At 39.6% G+C, this 19254-nt stretch overlaps 1 protein-coding gene across 3 annotated transcripts in view; it reads right to left on the reverse strand.

Annotated features, from left to right (window-relative positions):
* Positions 1 to 19254, reverse strand: part of LOC105535703 (chromosome unknown open reading frame, human C20orf194) — a 155632-nt gene that overhangs the window by 98253 nt on the left and 38125 nt on the right. Inside the window, exons 7-10 of one of the 3 annotated variants that reach the window (XM_011974901.1) lie at positions 16528 to 16626; positions 11588 to 11643; positions 8675 to 8810; positions 431 to 512 (exon numbers count right to left, since the gene is read on the reverse strand). In XM_011974901.1, the coding sequence (XP_011830291.1) occupies positions 431 to 512; positions 8675 to 8810; positions 11588 to 11643; positions 16528 to 16626 (373 nt within the window). Of the gene's footprint in view, positions 1 to 430; positions 513 to 8674; positions 9134 to 11587; positions 11644 to 16527; positions 16627 to 19254 lie in introns of those variants that run through there. The other 2 variants (XM_011974913.1, XM_011974907.1) reach the window with 2 other exon arrangements.

Below are 19254 nucleotides of genomic sequence, written 5' to 3' on the forward strand. Positions count from 1 at the left end.
TTTTAGTAGAGATGGGGTTTCGCCGTGTTGACCAGGCTGGTCTCAAACTTCTGACCTCAAGTGATCTGCCTGCCTGTGCCTCCCAAAGTGCTGGGATTACAGGCGTGAGCCACCATGTCTGGTCTCTACCTCCTGCTAGCTTAAACTAGGTCTTACTCATCTTGGCCTCCCCTGTGACATCTAGCAAAAGGTTATACTCATGGTTAGACTTAATGTAGGCTGCACCAATCATCCTCCTCTTGAAACACATTCTGTGAGAAATGTGTTAGACACATCAACTATCCAGAAGTAATCAGAGAGGGAGCTGGAGGCCCACAAATTGGGTATCATGAGCTTCCAAGCAAAGCAGTGAATTTTGTGACAACTTTTAATTCATGGGAGAGACTATTCATTAGATAAGCTGATGAGATGACAACTTACAGGGACTTACCTAAGTAAGGAACATGAGTAGCTCCAAAAAAGTATGTTCTTGAACAAGCAAGAGGTCCCTTTGGTGAGACGCACTGGGCTACCTGGATGTCAGAAAAAAATAAAAATAAAAAAGGGGCAATAACTTACGCATGTACTAGTAGATAAACAAAAAGCATAGAGTTAATGGAAATAAATTTTCTTTTGTTTTTGAGACACAGTCTTACTCTGTCGCCTAGGATGGAGTGCAGTGGCATAATCTGAGATCACTGCAACCTCCACCTCCCGGGTTCAAGTGATTCTCCTGCCTCAGCCTCCCCAGCAGCTGGGACTACAGGCACGTGCCATCACACCCAGCTAATTTTTTTGTTATTGTTGTATTTTTAGTAGAGACAGGGTTTTGCCATGTTGGCTGGGCTGGTCTCGAACTCCTGACCTCATGTGATCTGCCTGCCTTGGCCTCCCAAAGTGCTGAGATTACAGGCGTGAGCCACTGCGCCTGGCCAGAAATAAATTTTCTTCTACAAAACTGATTTATTATTTTTTAAAGACATAGGGGGAAAGATGATCTTTAACTGTTTTTCCAAAGGTATCTTTTGGTGCATGTGCGTGTGTGTGTATGTGTGGTTTAAACTTTGGCTATACCGTGAGGGTGCTGTTGGATACTCAGTCAGCCCAGGGATGCTAAGGGATACATGACTCAGAAGGATAAAGGAAGCAAGGTGTTTGGGTTTTGACTGTCAATACTCAGTCCAGAGTTTTCACCATGAAGACCCTGGCTGACATGACAGGCAGAGGTGTGGGGCAGCTCCAAATTCAGGAGAGGAGGGTGCTATCCACATTCCCACCTCCATTTGTATTTCATCTCTGTACATAGCCCCTGAGGAAGAGAAAATAAGTTCTTCTAGGTTTTCACATTTTTATTCTTCTTCCCTGTTAAGATGTCCATTGATACAGAGATAAAATAGATGTCCTTTCCTCTTCTGAAAATCCAACATCTCATGAGGGTTCCTAGAATAATAGGTATAAAATGCAAAAATACTACCACTGAGCTAAAGGAACATTAATAAGTACAATATACAAAAATAGCTAAATATAACACAAATATTCATTCCTTCTATTTTACTCAATTGTTTAAGACAACAACACTAGAATTCATGGCATTTTTCTGTAATATTGTGAATCCAAGTTACAGATTGGAAATAAGGACTTATTCTAACTAACCTATAAAAAAATTCACTAATAGTGAATATGATCAATATTGCCATGACAATGAATGAAAACTTAAGGAGGTATTTCTAATTGCTGGCTGATAATGTATTTCCTCAATTAAAACATGTTCCTTGGATCTCCAAATTTTCCCTTATTAAAGGTTTTTTTTTTTTTTTTTAAAGGTGCCAAGTGTTTGTGCTATGCATTGAGTTAAAGTCATATGGTTTAAACCCCAGATTTGAAAGGGCACAGTTCTCTTCCAGTTGTGTACACTTGAGTACATGAATCTGAAGTCTATTTCAGTCGGAAGATCAACACACCAGCACAGGTGTTGGCCAGTAGAATGGGATCTATACAGAGTCAACATTTTTCTCAGAAAAGAACTTTGGATTTTCTTAAGCAGTTAAAATAAGTAACTGGTTAAGAGTCTAAACCTTGGTGTCATAGAGCACGACTCTTAAAAACATTTTAAGTCAGGCTGAATCAATTGTGAGCTTTCCTGGAAGACTATAAAAAAACAAGAAGAACCTCAAGATAGCGTCATTGGATGTCTGGTGTAAAGGTACCTATCCTTGTATTTAAAGGAAGATTTTGAAATAAATAAATAACAATATATATCCAGATAATCCTATCTACAGCCTTGGTTTTAATTACCCCCTTCATACCAAGGGAATGCTCAAATGTTTACTTTCAGACAAGACTAACCTCGCGACCCTAGACTTATGTATCTAACCACTGTCGCCTCAGCTCTATTCGGGTGTCTCACAGTCATTTCAAATTCACTATCTAAAGTGAACTTCAAACACATCCAATCTGACTCTCCTCAGTGTTCCCTCTCTAAATGAAGTTTCTTTGTCCACTCAGTACAGACATCAGAATCTTGGTGCTTCCATGCCTTTCTGTGGCTTGACAGCTCTTTTCTTTTTATCGCTGAATAGCATCCATTCACTTACTGAAAGACATCTTGGTTGCTTCTAAGTTTTGGTAATTGTAAATATCCATATGCAGGTTTTTGTGTGGACATAAGTTTTTAATTCTTTGGGTAAATACCAAGGAGCGAAATTGCTGGATCTTATGGCAAGACTGTATTCAGTTTTGTAAGGAAATACCAAACTGTCTTCCAAAGTGGCTGTACCTTTTTGCATTCCCACCGGCAATAAATAAGAGTTCCTGTTGTTCCAAATCCTCACCAGCATTTGGTGTTGGACATCTAAATTATTGCTCCAAACATTTCCTAGCTGGCTCTCAGTCAGCCCAGGATGATCAGGAATTCACGACTCAGAAGGAAAAAGGAAGCAATGTGTTTGGGTCCAAATATTTCCCAGCTGGCTTTCCCTGGGGTTTTCAAGTCCATGGGATCCTCGAAGGCAAAGATCATGACTATCCCTTCATCTAGCACAGTGACTGACATTTACCGGACATTCAACAAGGATTACTGAAATAATGAGTGAAAACTCTTTGGCTTTGGAGTGATACAGACCTGAGAGCAGAAACTGCTTGTATAATACAATCTATAATGTGGATATGCACTGGGTGGTTTTTTATTTTTATTTTTTTGCAACTTTTGAGATAAAACCATTTTAAAGTATACAATTCAGTGGTACATTGCCTTGATCATTATGTTCTCTTCCCTTCCTGATGTTCCAAGATTCCTTCTTTTATCATTTCCTCTCTGTTTAGACCAAATTTCTTTAAGTTATTCTTTTAGGTAGGTCTTCCAGCAACCAATTCTTGTAGTTTTCCTTCATCTGTGAATGTCTTGATTTTCCCTTAATTCTAGAAGGATATTTTTATTAGATACAGATTTCTAGGTTGACAATTCTTCTCTTTCAGCATTTGAAATATAGGTGTCACTTCCTTCTAGCCTTCATGGTTTCTGATGAGAAAGAAATACAACTTTCACACAAAAAATTGTCGGCCAGGCATGGTGGCTCACGCCTGTAATCCTAGCACTTTGGGAGGCCAAGGCGGGTGGATCACCTGAGGTCAGGAGTTCGAGACCAGCCTGGCCAACATAGTGAAACCCCGTCTCTACTAAAAATACAAAAATCAGCCACGTGGTGGTGGGTGCCTGTAATCCCAACTATTTGGGAGGCTGAGGCAGGAGAATAGCTTGAACCCGGGAGGCAGACGTTGCAGTGAGCCGAGATCACGCCACTGCACTCCAGTCTGGGTGACAAGAGCAAAACTCCGTCTAAAAAAAAAAAAAAAAAAAAAAATTGTCTTCCCTCTATGGGTAAGGTGTCATTTCTTTCTGGTTGTTTTCAAGACTTTTTGTTTGGGCTAAGCGTGGTGGCACATGCCTGTAATCTCAGCACTTTGAGAGGCCAAGGCAGGCGTATCACTTGAGGTCTGGAGTTCAAGACCAACCTGGCCAACATGGCAAAACCCCGTCTCTACAAAAGATACAAAAATGAGCCAGGCATGGTGGCGCACACCTGTAGTCCCAGCTACTTAAGAGGCTAAGAGGCTGAGGCATGAGAATTGCTTGAACCCAGGAGGCGGAGGCTGCAGTGAGTCAAGATTGAGCCACTGCACTCCAGCCTGGGTGACAGAGTGAGACCCCATTTTTTTAAAAAAAGATTTTTTGTCTGTAGTTTTCAACAATTTGACTTTGGTATTTATTGGTGTGGGTATTTTGGGGTTTAATCCTGTTTAAGGTTCACTCAGCTTCTTGATTTTCTAGATCCATAGTTTTGTGGGGGTTTTCTTCTGCCAAATTTGGGGGAATTTCAACCTTTATTTCTTCATTTTTTAAGTCCCATCCTCGTTCTCCTCTCCTTCTGGTACTCCAATAATATGAATATTTGGCTTTTTGTGAGAGTCCCACAGCTCTCTGAGGTTCTGTTCAGTTTTTCTTTTCAGTCTATTTTCTGTTGTTCAGATGGATGATTTCTATTGCTCTATCTTCAAGTTCATTGATTCTTTATTCTCTCATTTCCGTTTTGCCATTGAGCCCATTCACTGAGTTTTTAACTTTGACTAATCTGTTATTTATTTATTTATTTATTTATTTTTGAGATGGAGTTTCGCTCTTGTCTCCCAGGCTAGAGTGGAATGGTGCAATCTTGGCTCACTGCAGCCTCTGCCACCCAGGTTCAAGTGATTCTCCTGCCTCAACCTCCCAAGTAGCTGGGATTTTACAAGCGCCTGCCACCATGCCTGGCTGATTTTTGTATTTTTAGTAGAGACGGGGTTTCGTCATGTTGGCCAGGCTGGTCTTGAACTCCTGACCTCATGTAATCCACCTGCTTTGGCCTCCCAAAGTGCTGAGATTAAAGGTGTGAGCCACTGAGCCCGGTCTATTTTTACTCTAAAATCTCAATTTGGTTTTTCTTTTCTTTTTTTTTTTTTTTTTGAGACGGAGTCTCACTCTCGCCCAGGCTGGAGTGCAATGGCGCGCTCTCGGCTCACTGCAAGCTCCACTTCCCGGGGTTCATGCTATTCTCCTGCCTCAGCCTCCCAAGTAGCTGGGGACTAGAGGAGCCTGCCACCATGCCCGGCTAATTTTTTGTATATTTAGCAGAGACGGGGTTTCACCATGTTAACCAGGATGGTCTCGATTTCCTGACCTCATGATCCGCCCGCCTCGGCTTCTCAAAGTTGTGGGATTACAGGCATGAGTCACCGTGCCTGGCCTTGATTTGGTTTTTCTACACATCTTCTATTTCTTTGCTGAAACTTTCTAACATTTACTCAGGGGTATTTGTAGTTGCTCACTGAAGTGGTTTTTTTTTTTTTTTTTTTTTTTTGACGGAGTCTTGCTCTGTCGCCCAGGCCGGAGTGTAGTGGCGTGATCTTGGCTTACTGCAACCTCCGCCTTCCAAGTTCAAGCAATTCTCCTGCCTCAGCCTCCAGAGTAGCTGGAACTCCAGGCACGTGCCACCACGCCCAGCTGTTTTTTTTGTTATTGTTGTATTTTTAGTAGAGACCGGGTTTCACCATGTTAGCCAGGATAGTCTTGATCTCCTGACCTCATGAAGTATTTTTATGATGGTTGCTCTAAAATCCTTGTCAGTTAATTCTCACATCTGTGTTCTGCTAGTGCTGGCACTGATGACTGTCTTTTCTCACTGGGTTTGAGAGCTCTAGTGATTTTTCAATTGAAACCTGGACATGTTTAGTGGTTTCCCTGGAGTTTGTGACATAAATTAATAACTAATCTAAGTCCACCTTCAAATTACACTCTATCACTTTGTGTGTAGTGCATAAAACTTGTATCAAAGAGTACTCCTATGTCCTCCCTCCTGTGCCTTATTACATTGCTGCCACTCACTTATCTATATGCTGTAATCACTTATACACTGTTACTATTACAAGAATAAAGAATAAGAAAAATAATAAGGAATAAGAAAATAAGAAATATAAAATATTTCATTTTATCTTCATTTATTCCTTCTTTGATGCTCTTCCTTTCTTTATGTGGATCCAGGTTTCTGATATATATATTACATATTACATATATATATTACACATATAAATTATATAAAATTAAAATATGTAATATATACACACACACACACACACACACACACACATAAAGAACAACTTAACATTTCTTACAGGGCAGATCTGCTAGTGATAAATTCAATTTTTTTGTTTGGTTTTTTTTGTGACAGTCCCACAGACTCTCACAAAACAAAAGAGAAATGCTTTCTCTTTTGTTTCTTCCCTTTTCTTTTGAAGGATAATTTTGTTGGATATAAAATGTGGTTTGGTTGGTGTGTTTTTTCATTTAACACTTTAAAATATCATTTTCTTGTTTGTATGATTTCTGATAAGAAGTCCACTGGAACTTTTATCCTTGTTCCTCTCTATAGGTAAGGTGTTTTATGTCCCGCTTTGGCTTCTTAAGAGATTTTCTCTTTGTCTTTGATCTTCTGAAGTTTGAACAGGATAGGTCTAGGCATATATATTCTGGTATTTACCCTGCTTGTTGTTCTCTAAGCTTCCTGGGTCTGTGGTTTTGTGCCTTTGTCATGAATTCTGGAAATTTCTTGGCCATTAATACTTCAAGTACTTCTTCCATTTCCTTCTTTTTCTTCTTCAGGTATTCCCCGTACATGCACATTATACCTTTTGAAATTGTCCCAGGGTTCTTGGATGATTTCTTTTTTTTTTTTTTCCTGAGACGGAGTTTTGCTCTTGTTGTCTAGGCTGGAGTGCAATGGCATGTATACCTTTTGAAATTGTCCCAGGGTTCTTGGATGATTTTTTTTTTTTTTTTTTTCTGAGACGGAGTTTTGCTCTTGTTGTCTAGGCTGGAGTGCAATGGCATGATCTCGGCTCACTGCAACCTCCGCCTCCTAGGTTCAAGTGATTCTCCCACCTCAGTCTCCCTAGTAGCTGGGATAACAGGCGCCCACCACCATGCCCAGCTAATTTTTTGTATTTTTAGTAGAGATGGGGTTTCACTATGTTGGCCAGGCTGGTCTCAAACTCCTGACCTCAGGTGATCTACCCGCCTCGGCCTCCCAAAGTGCTGGGATTACAGGCATGAGCCACTGTGCCCAGCTGGTTCTTAGATGATTTTCTTTTTCCTCATTGTTTTCTTCTCTTCACACTCCTGTTCAGGAATTTTCTACTGACTGATGTCACACTTACTGATTCCTTCTCTGGATATGTCTGCTCTACTAATAAGCCCATTAAAGGCATGCTTTGTTTCCATTACAGTGCTTTTGAATCCTAGCATTTCCTTTTGATTCTATCTTCAAGTTTCCACCTTCCTGCTTACATTATTCATCTCTTCTTACATGTTGCCTATGTTTTCCATTAGAGCCTTTAACATTAATCACAGTTATTTTTAATAATCTGTACATTACAAAATATGAGTCATATCTGGGTCTGGTTCTGATGGTTGCACTGTCTCTTCAAATAGTGTTTTTTCTTGCTTTTTAGCATGCTTTGTAATTTTTTGTTGAAAGCCAAAAATGATGTATCAGGTAACAGGAACTGAAGAAACAGACTTTTAATGTCGGATTTTATGTTAATCTAGCTGGGAGTTGGGTTCTGTTTAATGTTTTTTGAAGCTGTAGGTGCCAGGGACTTCAAATCCCTCTAGTATTCTTCTATTTTTCTTCCCCATTTTTCTTCTTTGGGTTCCCTGTGAACTCCACCTTAGATGGACTGTACCTTGCAGCTCTGTCAGCAGTAACCCGCTGTTATATTGTAGACTTGTGCTAAGGTAATGGGGAAGGGAAACATTCCATGATTTTACGGTTAAATCTCAGTCTTTTAGTAGGCCTGTGTCTCCAGGCTGTGACCATCAAAGGTGTTTCTTAGCTATTTCCCCCTCCCCTAGGGAAGACAGGAAGGTTACAGTGGCATGTGCCTGTGGTCCCAACTATTCAGGAGACTGAGGTGGGAGGATCACCTGAGCCTGGGAGGTCAAGGCTGCAGTGAGCCAAGGCTGTGCCACTGCACTCTAGCCTGGGTGACAGAGACCCTGTCTCAAAAAATAAACAAACAAAAAAACCAGTACCTACTAACCACAGCTTTCCTGGTTGCCAGAGACATTTTGAAAATACTTAAAATTCCACTGAGATAGGACAGACTTTCACAGTCATTAGAGTCTTATATTCAGGTCTAATATTTTCTTTAAAAGAACGCAGCAGACAATCTGCCACCAAATGCAAAAATCTTCTCTCTGGCACTCTCAATAAACGATGATCATCAAGGTTGGTTTCTGTCCTTAAATGTAATAGTCAAGGGGTAACAAACTTAGGCTTGGAATAACTATCCTCAAATTATTTTGAATTTTAAAAATTCTATTGATAATATTACTCTGACAACTTAAAGACTGGTTTGTGAAACTATACTCTTAACGTTTTTCCTTCAAATATTTCAAAATTAAATGTGATGTTTTCAAATCATACCTAGTACCTACAGAAAAAAGTACACACAGTTTCTAATCACTTCTTTTCACTCTAAAACAACTTCAAGTTCAGGGTTAAATCAACACACTAACTGGAAAAGGTTCCTTTTGTCTAGCTCCCCCCACCCACCCCACCCCCACAATAAAACTAACCAAGCACCAGGCAGTCCAGCCACTTACCATGTGCTTGGCAAAGCTCCCGCCAGGACCAGTGCTTCGTACCAGGTGTCCTTCAGAAGGGAAGTTAAAGTTGCCAGCATTCAGGTTTTCTCGTGTGGAGTGATTACCAAAGAGAACAAATGGCTGCCGATTAGGACTAGAGAGCGAAGTCAAAAACATGCGATTAGAAAAGAGTTCCTGGCCAAGGCAACCTTCCATGACCTTAATAAGTCCTCAGGCTTTTCTGGGCGACACCTGCAGCCTTAGCAAAGCAGTCAGTCAGTACAGTCGACCAAATGTCCTTGGCTGGTTGGAAAGGGATGCCAGTTGTCTCCCTACTGACCCATAGGGATCAGTTAACATTTAGGGACATAACTAAACTCAAGCTAAGTTTGTATTTTCAGCATGTCCCACTTTTTGAGGAATAAGTTCCATAAGTTTGCTGTCCATGATGCAGTGATAGAGCAAAACTCAGGTATTATAAAACAGAATTTTAACAGAAATGAGTCTTAAGGAATGACAGTTATGATACTTGCACTAGACAGACAATAGAGCAGTCATCAATTCCTGAGTAACTTTCAATAGGGAAGGAGCACAGGAGGGTTGCAAATTTTCTCAATACCACACATCTGACTCTGTACCCATCCCCTTCCTCTCTGCCCTCTTGGCTGAACTTTTCCTCTCCCCTACTTTTCCTTTCCCCTACTTTCTCCAACTTTCTGCTCACTCCTCAGCCCACTCTAATCAGCCTCCTCAGTCATTTCATCCAGAGAGTTCTTGCCAAAGTCACCAAGTGACTTTCATGTAGCATAGAGCAAATTCAACAGATGGTCTTCAGGTCTTCCTTCCTTCATTGGTCTCTGAGAAGCACTTGACTCCCTCCACCCTCCACTGCAAGAACTGTTTCCCCTCAGTCTCCCCAGTCAGTCATCCTCCTCTTCCACCTGGTCTCCAAATAGTCCCAGGGTTTACCCGCAGCTTGCTGCTCCCTCCTCTCCTCTGTGATTATGTTCCCTATGTCTCCTCCCCTTCCAGTTCTAAATGGCATCACAATCCACCCAGGAACCCAGCCATCTGAAAGGCCTCCTGGACTTCTGCTTCCTCCCCCTCCAGATATAATCAACCTCCCCAAAAGCCTTCCTATTTAATCATTTTCTTCCATCTTCATGGCCACAACCTTAGTCCATGCTGCCATCATTTCTTCCCTGGACAACTGCAACACTTCCTCACTGTTTCCCTGTTTCCACTCTTGCCCTCCTATTCTCTACACTGCAATGATGATAATCTTTTAAACATGCCAATTTACTGCCTTTATGTTATTTTCTGGAGAAGGGACACAATCTTGAACATGGCTAAAGAGAACTTGTATGATCTAGTGAACTTTCTCAGCTCCATGGAAGGCCACTCAACTCTAACTTCAATACTCCAGCCAAGATCATTTTCTTTGATGTCCCTTATGTTCTTGTCTCAGGGTCTCTGTTCTTCCTCCTACTCCCAGTTATCTCTGTTCATTGTTCAGCTCTCTCCTGGAGGGTGCTGGGCTCTCCTGTGATGGGCTTCAAAGTACTATACTCTTTTCTCCTTCATGGCACCAATCAGAGTTGGTCATAACAGATTTCTTTGTTAAGCTGTGTGATTAATGTCTTTTTCTCCACTACCCTATAAACTTTGAGGGCAGTAATCATATTTGCTTCCTTTTTTTACACCATGAATCTCTTTTGATTGGTATGTCGTACGTTTCTCAGTGAATATTTGATGACTCTATCCTCTATCTTTTTTCCTAAATTGCCCTTAGTGTGTGTCATGTAAAGAATTCTTTGCATTTCTTTTCACTCTCTTAAAAATACTACCTTAAGCTTCAGGCAAACAAGGGCTTTTAAAAGTAAGCATGGCTGATTTTTCTTCTTAAGTTTAATTCAAGTGAGGTGACACTTCGGGCAGAAAAATATGACTCTGAGTCCTAGCCAGGGTACTCTGTTTCACTATTAGATTGGATTGAAATTGGGGGAAGAAAAGAGAGAAAAGATGTCCTCTCTATCCATCAGAGGAAGTTATCTCCTGCTGATCATGACAAAAGAGATGTGGGAGGAAACACTTTTGAACCCTCACTGAACCCATCTTCTTCGTGGGGCTGGACCTTCACATCTGATCCCTTTTATTCCCTGTAAGACACTGTTGCTCCGCTGCCCAGCCCTTGGACTATGCATATGTCATATGCATAGTTTGCAAATAGTTTCTCCCATTCTGAGGATTGTCTGTGTACTCTGATGATTATTTCTATTGCTGTGCAGAAGCATGTTCATTTAATTAGGTCCCATTTATTTATTTTCATTTGCTTCCTGTCATTTTCCTGAGCCAGGAATGAAATTAAAAATTCCTTTCTTTAGATTTTAGCAGACAATAGGGATTGATTTATTTATTTAGAGACAGAGTTTCACTCTTGTTGCCCGGGCTGAAGTGCAATGGCACCGTCTTGGCTCACTGCAACCTCTGCCTCCTGGGTTCAAGCAATTCTCCTGTTTCAGTCTCCCGAGTAGCTGGGATTACAGGCACATGCCACCACACCCAGCTATTTTTGTATTTTCAGTAGAGATGGGGTTTCATCATATTGGTCAACCTGGTCTCGAACTCCTGACCTCAGCTGATCTGCCCACCTTGGCCTCCCAAAGTGCTGGGATTACAGGCATGAGCCATCGCACCCGACCGACAACAGTGTTTTAAAAGCTAGTTTACTATAAAATAATAAAATAAAAATGAAAGCAGTGAAACAGACACATTTACAGAGTATAGATTTCTTACCCTGTGATGACTAAAGTCAACCCATATTTTCCTGACTCTAGCTTCTGAACTTGGATGCACCCCGACAGCCAACCCCCTTGCCAACTCCATTTTCTCTATCACCATTCACCCTTCTTCCCCAAGAAAGAAACTTACCTGTTTTCAGTTATATGGCTAGAGATCATTCCATGACTGAAATAACTTCTGAATGGCTAAAAAGAAGCCAACATTGTATATATTAAGACCACAATTTGGTAAAACAGTCATAAAACCCCTCACATATGTATGTACACACATGCTTCAGGAGCGTGCATAGTGTGTGAGTGTGTGTGTGGGTGTGTGTGTTTGTGCGTGTGCATGTGTGACAGAGAGAGAGAGAAAGCTACAGAAAGAGAGAGATGTTTGTTTGTAGATTACTATAAGAACATGGAAAGATGTGTATGGTGAATAGCAATATGAATTTTAGGAGTAAGTGGCAAACAAAGTAATACCAAAAAAGAAAAAAAGGCAAAAACCTGCAAAAAGGAAAATAAAGAAAAAAATCCTTTTATTTTACAGTGTTTAACTACTGAAAGAAAATTGGACCAATCACCATCTATGGTCCAAGTTGCTAATCATGTGGAGATTAAAAAAAAACTTTTCTACATTTCCAATAAATTAATATATACTATTGTGCTAATTTAAAATCAGTAATGAGGAGGAATCCAAGGAATTTCGAAGTATACTGATGGAAGTTTCCTGGGAAATCAATGAAGTAAGTCTCAGCTTTTGGATGCATAGTGTCAGGCTAAACACTAATCAAAACTTAACACACATGATCTCATGTCCAAAGGATCCAAAAATTCAAATAGTGATTTTAATCCCACTAAATAATATTTACTGGTTTTTTTTTTCCTGATTAATGTATGTTCATTGTAGAAGACAATAAAAACCACCTATAATGTCTAAAAACTATTAACATTTTGGTAAATTTTCTTCAAATCTTTTCTCTATGGTACACCATAGACAATATATGATTGCACTAAACTTTATTAAATAGTCTTCTGTTCATGGAAATTTATATTATTATTAATTCTTCAATATAATGGAAAAAAATACACACACATACACACACACACACACACAAAAAAAAACACCTCTCATGTAATGAACTTAATAAATTTCATCTGCAGCTCTGATGATTTCCTTAAGGCAGATCTGGAAATGAAATCACAGAACAAAAAGGCAGAACCATGTTGCCAAATCGTTTTTTAAGAAAGTTCTATCCATGTACATGTTTACCTACAATACGAGTGTGCCTGTCTCATGATCTCCTCATAAGCACTGCCTATGAAATGGTTTCAATATATTTGCCAAGTTGACAAATGAAAAATCGGACCTCACTGTTTGTTGTCTCCTTTATAACCCTTGGCTTTGTAATGAAGTAGAGTATTTTAGATATGTTCAGTGGCCATTTGGATTTCCCTTCATTAGTTAACAGTTTATTTACATTCTCTGATATTTATCAATTGGAGTATTTTATTTATTTATTGAGGTGGAGTTTTGCTCTTGTTGCCCAGGCTGGAGCGCAATGGCATGATTTCAGCTCACTGCAACCTTCGCCTCCCAGGTTCAAGCAATTCTCCTGCCTTAGCCTCCCAAGTAGCTGGGATTACAGGCGTGCATCACCACACCTGGCTAATTTTGTATTTTTAGTAGAGACGGGGTTTCACTGTGTTGGTCAGGCTGGTCTTGAACTCCTGACCTCAAGTGATCCACTCGTCTTGGCCTCCAAAGTGCTGGGATTACAGTCGTGAGCCACCGCACCTGGCTCAACTGGAGTTCTAATGTTTGTCTTACTGATTTGTAAAAACTACAGATTAACATAATACTTAAAATTTATTGTGGGCTTACCATGTGACTGTGATAGGCACTTATCATCTCAAGCAACCCTAACAACAACCTATGAGCTTCATTCCATCATTATTTCCCCTCTAGAGATAAGTTGACAAAGATACAAAAGTTAATTTACTTGTCCAAGGTCACAGAGCTAGTGAACTGTATAGCTGGGATTCTAACTTGGTAATCATTTGAGGGAAAAAATAAAAGTAGATCCGTATCTCACAACATATTCCCATGAATTACATTTGGACTAGGGATCTAAATGTAAAAATTTAAGCCATACAAGCGCTAGAGGGTGACTTTCAATTACAGCCTTTCCCTATATAATGACTCAAAATTCAGAGGCAATAAAAGAAAAGGCAGATGAATTTACATAAAAAGAAAAATGTTTGCATGGCAAAAAAAAAAAAAATTTATAAACAAACCAACTGATAAATATGGAAAAAGTATCTGAAGTATATACTAGAGACAAAATGCTAATAGCCCAAATATATAACAAACTTTTAAAAACGAGAGGACATGGGAGGTGGAGGTTGCAGTGAGCCGAGATCGCATCACTGCACTCCAGCCTGGCGACAGAGCGACACTCCATCTCAAAAAAAAAAACAAAAACCAGGAGACAAAAAACCCTCCTAAAACCTATGCTCTATAGTTCAGTTAATAATACTGTACTAATATTAAAATGGAAAAACAACACGTAAACAACATATAAAATGGCCATCAAATATATGAGGGAATGTTCAACTTAATAGAGAAATGTAAATTAAAACAATACTGATACACTATTTTTCATCTGTGAGACTGAAAATTTTTAAAGTATGACAATACATTCTATTGGTGAAGTTGTGCAGCAACAGGCGTTCATACAGTGCTGGTGGGAATGCAAACTGGTAAAACCCTTCTGAAGGGAAATTTGGCAATAACTAACAACATGACATACGCACTTACCTTTTGACCCAACAATCCCATCACTAGGTATATATACCTCCAACAACGGGAACATACATAAGCGCTGAGTTATTTACTATGGCTTTGTTTGTAATGGCAAAATATTGGAAACAACCTCAGTATGTGCACACACAAGAGAGGCTGAATAAATTAAGACAAATCCACAAAACGGAGTACTATGAATTCTAACAAAGAATGAGGAAGATCTCAATGAACTGACTTGAATATGTTTACATCGTTAAGAAAACAAAGAAAAAAAAAAAGGACTGGGAGAGAGTTCCAGGACGTACTGATAAGTGGAAATGACTATATGCTACTCTTCAATGTTAGAAAGGTAACAATATGAGAAAATGCACACGTATTTGCTCATTTGTACAAATGAAATAGAAAAGATAAATGAGAAACTCAAGAGGTTTGTTACCTACTGTCAATGGAGTGGGGAAAATGGGTGGAAAGAAGGAGGCAATAAGAAAAAAGTAACAGGAAACGACAGTGACACTTGAGTATACCTTTTGGAATCTCTTTCACTCGTAGAATCATAGTAATAGAAAAAGGAAAAAGAACCCCGAAAACTGAAAAGGATATCAGTGAGATGTGGAACAACTTCAAGTGGTCTAATGTAGAAGCAAATGGAGTCCCTCAAGGAAAGAAGAGAGGTATGGAACACAAAAAACGTTTGAAGAATGAAGAGCGAACACTTTCCAAACTTAAAGAAAACTATAAATCTATAGACCTAAGAAGCTCAACAAAATCCAAGCACAAGAAACATGAAGAAAACTACAGCGAGACACACCATAATCAAACTACTCAAAATCAGTAATAAAGAGAAAATCTTAAAAGTTGCCAGAGGGAAAAAAAAAAAGGCCTGCTATATTCAGAAATCAGGATAAAAGACTACGGTATGTACAAAGATTAGGATGAAGGACTTCTCAACAGAAATAATGCAAGCAAGAAGACACTGAAGCAAGATCTTTCGAGTATCAAAAGGTAAAAACTGTCAATCTAGAATTTAGACATGGCAAAAATATATTTCAAAAATGAAGGCGAAATAAAGATTTGTTTTCCAGACATTCAAAAGCTGAAAGAATTAACCATCAGAAGATTAATACCACAAAAAATATTAAAGACCTTCCTTCAAGGAAAAGGATGACAAGGAGAAGTCTGGGTCTACACAAAGTAATGAAGAGCACCAGAGAGAGCAACAACATGGGCAAATATACTACATTTGACCTTAGCCAAAAGGCGCAGAAGCAACACACGGGCAAATACGTAAGACCTTTTTCCCCATTATTTAAATCCTTAAAAAAGGTAATTGTTTAAAGAAAAATAAGAGCATTGTATTGTGGGGTTTATAAAATATGTAAAGGTAGCCGGGTGCAATGGCTTACGCCTGTAATCCCAGCACTCTGGGAGGCTGAGGTGGGTGATCACTTGAGATTCAGGAGTTCAAGACCAGCCTGGCCAACAAAGTGAAACCCCATCTCTACTAAAAATACAAAAATTAGCTGTGCATGGTGGTGTGTGCCAGTAATCCCAGCTACTTGGGAGGCTGAGGAAGGAGAATTGCTTGAATCCTGAAGGAAGAGGTTGCAGTGAGCTGAGATCATGCCACTGCACTCCAGCCTGGGCGACAGAGTGAGACTCCATCTCAAAAAAAAAAAAAAAAAAAAAAGGTAAAATGCGTAACAACAAAGATCAATTCCAGCTCCAAACCATCAGCAGGAGGGTTTGCTCTGAGCCACAGGGGAGCACAGGAGAGTTGAGGGCTGCAGCGAGTACCCAAGAAGGCTACAATGCAAGCTTAGAAGGGTTCCTTAGATCCTTTCTGGTGATTAGTTTTTGAGGCTGTCCTGTGTCTTGGTTGTCAATCTAGATACTTCAGGTTTACTCACGAGCCTGGTAACTGCTGACTAGCATCATCTGCTTGGAAAGACATCTTGGCATTCAATATCTGGAGGTTAAACTGACAAAGGTGTGCTACTCCCATGTGGAGAATTATTCCTATGTCTATTAACCAGTGCCCAGAATTCCTGGCACCACCACACTGCAAAGCAAAAATACTTCTAATGGAGAAGCCGGCACACAAAAAAAGAGCTTTTTATAAAGGGTTGGCATGGAGGGGAACTTCTTTATGGTATACAACACAGCTTAAAGAAATGATAAATTAGAATTGATAGTGCTGTATTTTGAAAAAAATTAAATAAAAAATTAAAACAATAAATAAATTAACCATTTTCTTCTTCTTCTTTGACCCTTCCCTTACATACCTCACCCGCCTGAGATTCTGAAAGTTCTAGCAGGAAAGGAATTTCTGTGTCAAAATTAGCGAAGAAGCTAGTCCACTGATGTTCAAAAGCCACCAAATCCTAGGAAAAAAAGGAAAAAGTTAATGTGTTTGGTCACATAAAGGAGGTATTTTAGAAAGCGCAAATTATGAAACTGTAACTGATCTCAAAACACCAGACCATTTATATATGTTATTTTAAAAGGTAGTAGCAAACTACTAGTACATGCTACTTATATGGACGAATCTCAAAAACATTATGCCAAGTGAAAGAGCTAGATATTAAAAAAAACTACCTGATATGTGGTCCATTCATGTGAAATATTCAGAAAAAGCAAACCTGTAGAGGCAAAAAGTAGACTAGTAGTTGCCTAGGCTTGGGACGGAGACTGACTGCAAGTGGGCACAAGGGAACTTTCTGGGCTGATGAAAACGTTCTCTATAAATTTACTAAAAATAATTGAGTTGTACACTTAAAATGGATGAATATTATAGTACATAAATTATACTCCAAATAAAGCCATATAAAAGGACAGCTAGGAGCAGGGGTTCACGTCTGTAACCCCAGAACTTTGGGAGGCTAAGGTGGGAGAATCATGTGAGCCCCAGGAGTTCCAGACCAGCTTGGGGAACAAGATGAGACCTCGTCTCTACAAAAAAAAAAAACCAAAAAAAAAACAAAAAACCATGAAAAAAAATGAGCTGAGCTTGATGGTGCGCACCTGTTGTCCCAGCTACTTAGGAGGCTGAGGTGGGGGAATCGCTTGAGTTCAAGAGGACCAAGTTGGAGTGAAGCAGGATTGTGCTGCTACACTCCAGCCTGGGTGACAGAACAAGATTCTGTCCAAACAAATGAATGAATGAATGGACAGTAATGATCCTTAAACATCTTACTTTAGCAACCCTATTGGAAGGAATTTATTTACAGGGCACCTAAAGGATGGTACCATGTCCAGTGCCAAAAGGGTCACATCTGAGCAGCTTTGTTGAAGGACTGATTGACTTTAAAGGGCAGGGTGGCACAGAGCCCTTTCCTTTCTTCTGCCCTCTTTCTAGTAACCACATGAGTACTGAGAAACTCTAAACCCTTCTTTGCTGACTCTCCTCTACCTGCGGCCTCCATTCCCCACCCCAGCTGCTTTTTAGCATCCTCTCTGAACTCCTTCTTATTCTTAAGCACTACAAATTGCTTTTTGCTATTGGCTTTTCTTGAAGGCATCATCAATTAACAACAACAAAAAAAAAACCCACCAGTTAGGACTTGCTTATGATACTCCTCAAGTATTATCCTTGTCCTTATTTTGAAGTTGCTAATAATTTGTACTCAAATTGGACAGTCATCTTCACTGTCAATTTTGCACCATGGAAGGGTATGTATGTTAGGCACCCAGTCTAGTGCCTTGCTCATAGCAGGCATTCTATTTGCTGCACCAAAACTCACTGGCCAGATCTATGCCCTCCTCCTCTCAAGCATATACAAGTACTTAGACCTCTGTGCTAGCCATGTACTGACTCTACTTCTGGCCCTAGACATAAAGCACAAGGCAACACTGCTGGGAAGACAATGTAAACATTCTCTACTTGCTGTCCAGACTACCTATCCATATCTATATCTATACAGACGTGTGTGTATCTATGTATACATATGTACACATGCATATTATATATGATACTTACCACATACATACACATACACACACAAAATTCTGGCCAGGTATGGTGGCTCATGCCTGCAATCCCAGCACTTTGGGAGGCTGAGGGGATCATTTGAGCCCAGTAGTTTGAGATCAGCCTGGGCAACATAGTGACACCCCATCTCTACCCACCAAAAAAATTCTTTTTAGTCATCATGTAGGTGACAGTGCTGATAGTGTTTTCTGAGTATGTTTTATATATAATGTAGGATAAAACAAAAAAAATCTGTGCGTATACAGGTATCTATATATACAGACAAACACATATTAGGAGGAGGGAGACAGAGAGAGAAAGAGATAGAAAATATTTCCTAGCTCTATCTACTGAAGAGATCTAGAAACAATGGCCAAACCAGCAGCAATGAGTACTTCTAGCACTCAGACTGGGGTGCTGAAATACCACTTCTCATTCAAAGAAACCAGAACATTTTAGAGAATTGACTGAGTGTGGATCTCAGACAGGAAATGTACAAGACAAGGCTGGGATATCTTAACATAGCAGCTGGCAAGGAAGTTATCAAAGACTATTAGCATTCTGTTAAAATAAGATTCTGTTAAATTGTGAACCAACTTGAAGGGAGTTCATTATCCAAAGACAGAAAAATTTGAGCATCACTGAAGATGGCAATTGCAATGGATATAAACACATCAGATATGTTTAAATCTGAGTTCAAAATATATACAGTATACATACATACAATATATTTATGTATATATACACAATTGGAATAACACCATTGTGCAGCGGTGAATTGAGGATCTAATTAATGAACCAAGAATCTAGGGATTACACATCAACTGCTGTTCACAAAACAAAAAGAGAACCGATTAGACATTATGTGCTTCTTGATAAAGAATATAACACCCTGTAGGAAGTAGTCGTTTCTCCAAAAATCAACCCTGAAACTGATTCAACCTCTAGATGCAATTACCAATGATCAGGAAATACAGGAGACAGGGGAAAATGTTAAACTACATCATGGGAATACAATTAAGAAAATTTCAACTGAGGCAGG

This window comes from Mandrillus leucophaeus, unplaced genomic scaffold (assembly GCF_000951045.1).
Source record: "Mandrillus leucophaeus isolate KB7577 unplaced genomic scaffold, Mleu.le_1.0 Scaffold101, whole genome shotgun sequence".
Taxonomy (NCBI): Eukaryota; Metazoa; Chordata; class Mammalia; order Primates; family Cercopithecidae; genus Mandrillus; species Mandrillus leucophaeus.